Genomic DNA, 3,626 nt, shown 5'->3' with positions numbered 1-3,626 from the left:
CCAACACACACATACACACCCACCCCACCCCCACCCCCACCACACATACAGCAAAGCCGAAGAAATATGGGCTCAAACAAAACAGACTGCTGGGGATGCCAAACCATTGCCTCCTTTCTCACTCCTGTCTGTCCCACACACAAGGGCCTATATACACTATATATATATATATATATATATATATATATATATATATATATATATATATATATATATATATATATATATATAGTCATTTTACTAATTACGAAATTAATTGGGTTCCAGAACTGGTCTATTGCATTTTTTCTCCCCACTGCTCGGTGATGGTTAGAGGCGAGACTTTGGATCTGATCCTTCAGTGGAACCTCCTCTCTGCACTCATTTCTGTGTTGTTCCTGTTTTTCTTGTATTAAAGTCATAAACCTTTAACTAGCTATATGTTCGCAATCATCACAGATATTCTTTTGGCATGTCTAACCTTCGTTTTTCTTTATTCTAGACTGTTTACTTTATGAAATAAACACTTAAGCGCGAACAGAAATGAGCAAGTCATAAAAGTAAAGATGCGTGAAGCGGCGTTTCTGTCTCCTCACCTTGTGGCCTCATCCAGGGGAAGAGTTGTGTCGGTGACGGGCTCTGCTCGGTCGCCTCCGTGTCTTCCGTCCCCAGCGCTGTCGCGCCACCGAGCTTACAGTCGTTATACTGGACCAGGTCGGCGTCTTGGGCCCCAAAGAGCGTCTGTCGTTGCAGGGCGTCATAGCCATAAAAGTTCCCCGGGTCTCCGTGACATGTGACCGCGCACGGACTCTGCTGGTAGGGGTTGCTCGGGAGCGAGGAGGCGCCGTGGTGGTAAAAGTCCTGGATCTGGGGAGTGTGCTGGAAGGTAGCGCCAGATCCCGGTCCGTAGACCACTGTGGGCCGGCTGCCGGCCAGGTCCTGTGCGAAGCCACATTCATAGTAGTTCGGGCGTAACGAATCTCCACTTTTATATTTTGAGAAAAGCGAATTTACAAAATATGAGCTCATCTTTCCTGTTGTGGGAATTTTTTTAAGTTTGCCTTTTGCTCAGAACAGTCAGAGAAGGCTTTCTGGTGTCTTTTTTCTCTCTTTATTGTTTCCTGCCGCTTCTGTGCTCTGCTGAGAGGCAGTGACACGCCGACAATACACTCCTACCCACACACACATACACACACACACAGCCCAAGATGGGGGAAATAGGAGCGGGTCTGCCGCCGGGGCTGTGCAGCGTTTCCCTCACAGCCGCAAACTCGAGCTGTTTGCGGCGTTTCTAACGGTAACAAGAGGCGAGCAGAGCGCGCGCAGCATCTGCACGACAATCAGCACGGTTCCATAAGATCTCCGGCGAAGAAGAGGGAAAAAAAGAACAAAGCAGCAGAGGAGGAGGAGGAGGAGAAGGAAGAGAGTCTCCTGCGCATCACAATTCCAGTGCGAAACGCAGGAACCGGGAGCTTGTCGCGCTTTCAGCCGCTTCCCCTGATTTACTCTTTTGCAAATGACTTGTTTCATATTTTCTCACTCTGTTCCTCCCTCTCTCCCCTCTCTCTCTCTCTCTCTCTATCGCCCCCCTCTCTCTCCCCGCTCCTCTCTCTCTTTCTTTCTCCCCCCCCCCTCAGCCTTGTCGTGTGTTTTTGAACCATTTATACGTTCGTGTGTCATTTTACAGTTTTCATCCTCTATAATTTTAGTATTTACTTGATCATATTTACTTACTTTAACACTATTTTTGATGTCCTACCCTTCTAACATGAAATAACTGTGTTAAAGTATCTAAATATGATTAAGTAACATCTTCATATTTTAGACAAAAGTAGAGGAGCAATAAAAAAACCTCTAAATTCATAATTTTTTATTCACTCTCCTTCACTAATCCACTCTTTTTAATTTCCCTCTTTTAACTTATTGCGCATATCGTCAAATACTCCTTCAAACTAACTAAAACATAGACTATAGTGCAGGTGCGTCGCTGGGTTTGTTGTTGGCATCCCTTTATAATTGCCACCCCCTCCCCTGACCCCCCCTCTCCCATTGTGAAACGGGAGCACCATGTTGCAGGAGGCCAAACGTGTCGGCGCGGCCTCCGGATGGAGGAGAGCGAAGGAGTCCTGCCTTCTAATTGGCTGCAGCTTTTTAACAAGATCCTGACTGTAAATGTAATGGACGTTTTAGAGCCATGCAGCTGTGGGAGCTTCCCTGCTCTTTCCCTTTCCATGACCGCTGCTACTGTTGAGAAAATAAACGAGCTCCAGAGCAGCTCTCTGATACTCGTAGAGACTACTTTTAGAAATATGATCTCCATAAACATGCGAGAAGGACCGGGGAGGATAATAGCCTCGGACAAAGTGGCTGTAAACGCTTTAACAAACTATAAAGCAGTGTAAAGCGGGGTGACACTGTGTTTACCGCGCTCCAATAGAGACTAAATTGGGAGGGAAGGGGATTAAGACGCGCCCTTTAGGCAGCCGGAGCCTTTAAACGCCTTGTTGTCGTTTGCTTTTTGTTGTTGTTTTTTTTTTTTCTTTTAACATCTCATATTTGCCATATGATCAAATCTATAGAATATAAGGATAGGTGGCAATTTTCTTCCATATTGGAGGAGTTAACTTTGTTTATAAAAACACCTCCAATCCTCTTGCATTGCTATAAACTTTATTTCTGCATCTTTTCCTGTTTGACTCCTGCTTATGAATAATTTTGTTCTCAATATCTGGTTTTATCTCCAACCTGGGCTGCTTTGGGTTCCTAATGTCATTACACCATTGTTTACTCTTTATAACACTCAGACTGGAGAATACAAATAATGCAGACATCTGCGTGGATCGCAGGCCTGCTTCGTTTCGTCAGATGAAATAATTTAAGTTTTCCATTTATTGCTGAGAATATGATCTTATTGGAAGTCTTCTGCGCCGTGCTTTACTGGCGCAATAAGGAGTTGGCTTCTCTGTGTTCTGTATAATGAGATGGGGACTAGGTGCACAATAGTTACTTTGCCCCACACAGTGAATCCCCCGCAGAACGCCTGCTCTTTGCTGATGTGCACCACGCATAGCTCGGGGAGCCCGCTGGATTCTGGGTTAACTCATTATTTTACTAATCGCATCGATGCCTCAATCTTTCTTTTGCTAATCTCTCTGCAGGATAAAGCCTTAAAAATGTTCATCATCTAAAGCTTTTGACCGGATATAAAAAGGGGGGCTGTGTCCTGCCCTTCCTTTCCACTTTCCGGATGGAGAAACGCATCCAAATATCATATTTAATATGCATATATGTGCATCATCGTATTTGTATTTACTAAAACATACATATTATCCGAGGCCTCAACGCTTGTGACGCTGTTCCCCATTAGAAACACCCTGGTGAAGCGGGGTGCTGTGCGGCAAAGCTGCAGAAGAAATGCTGGAAGTCTCACGAGCTCTGCTAAAATTAAATGAAATAATATTTATGACAATGTTAAAAAAAAATAGAACGATTTTGACCATTTTTAAAGGAAATCCTGCGCATGTACTTTATGTAGGAATTTCAAAATTAGACCAAGACCTGTTCTATCGATGGAGCAAGATCCCCACCTAGTGGCCGTGTGAAGTAAGGACATGAGAAGTCAAACCTAAACATGTGGCCTCTACTAA

General features: G+C 44.4%; 1 protein-coding gene across 2 annotated transcripts in view; it reads right to left on the bottom strand.

Annotated features, from left to right (window-relative positions):
* LOC107093230 (homeobox protein Hox-B8a) overlaps positions 1–1,475 on the bottom strand; it is a 4,416-nt gene extending 2,941 nt beyond the window's left edge. For both annotated transcript variants that reach the window (XM_015388150.1, XM_015388151.1), the window contains exon 1: positions 576–1,475. In XM_015388150.1, coding sequence (XP_015243636.1) covers positions 576–1,008 — 433 coding nt within the window. In that variant the 5' untranslated portion in view covers positions 1,009–1,475. The remainder of the gene's footprint in view (positions 1–575) is intronic.
* Between the last annotated feature and the right edge of the window lie 2,151 nt (positions 1,476–3,626).

This window comes from Cyprinodon variegatus, unplaced genomic scaffold, assembly GCF_000732505.1.
Source record: "Cyprinodon variegatus isolate N-32 unplaced genomic scaffold, C_variegatus-1.0 Scaffold415, whole genome shotgun sequence".
NCBI lineage: Eukaryota > Metazoa > Chordata > Actinopteri > Cyprinodontiformes > Cyprinodontidae > Cyprinodon > Cyprinodon variegatus.
Note: the sequence above shows the minus strand (reverse complement) of the source record. Positions and strands in the feature narration are given on the sequence as shown.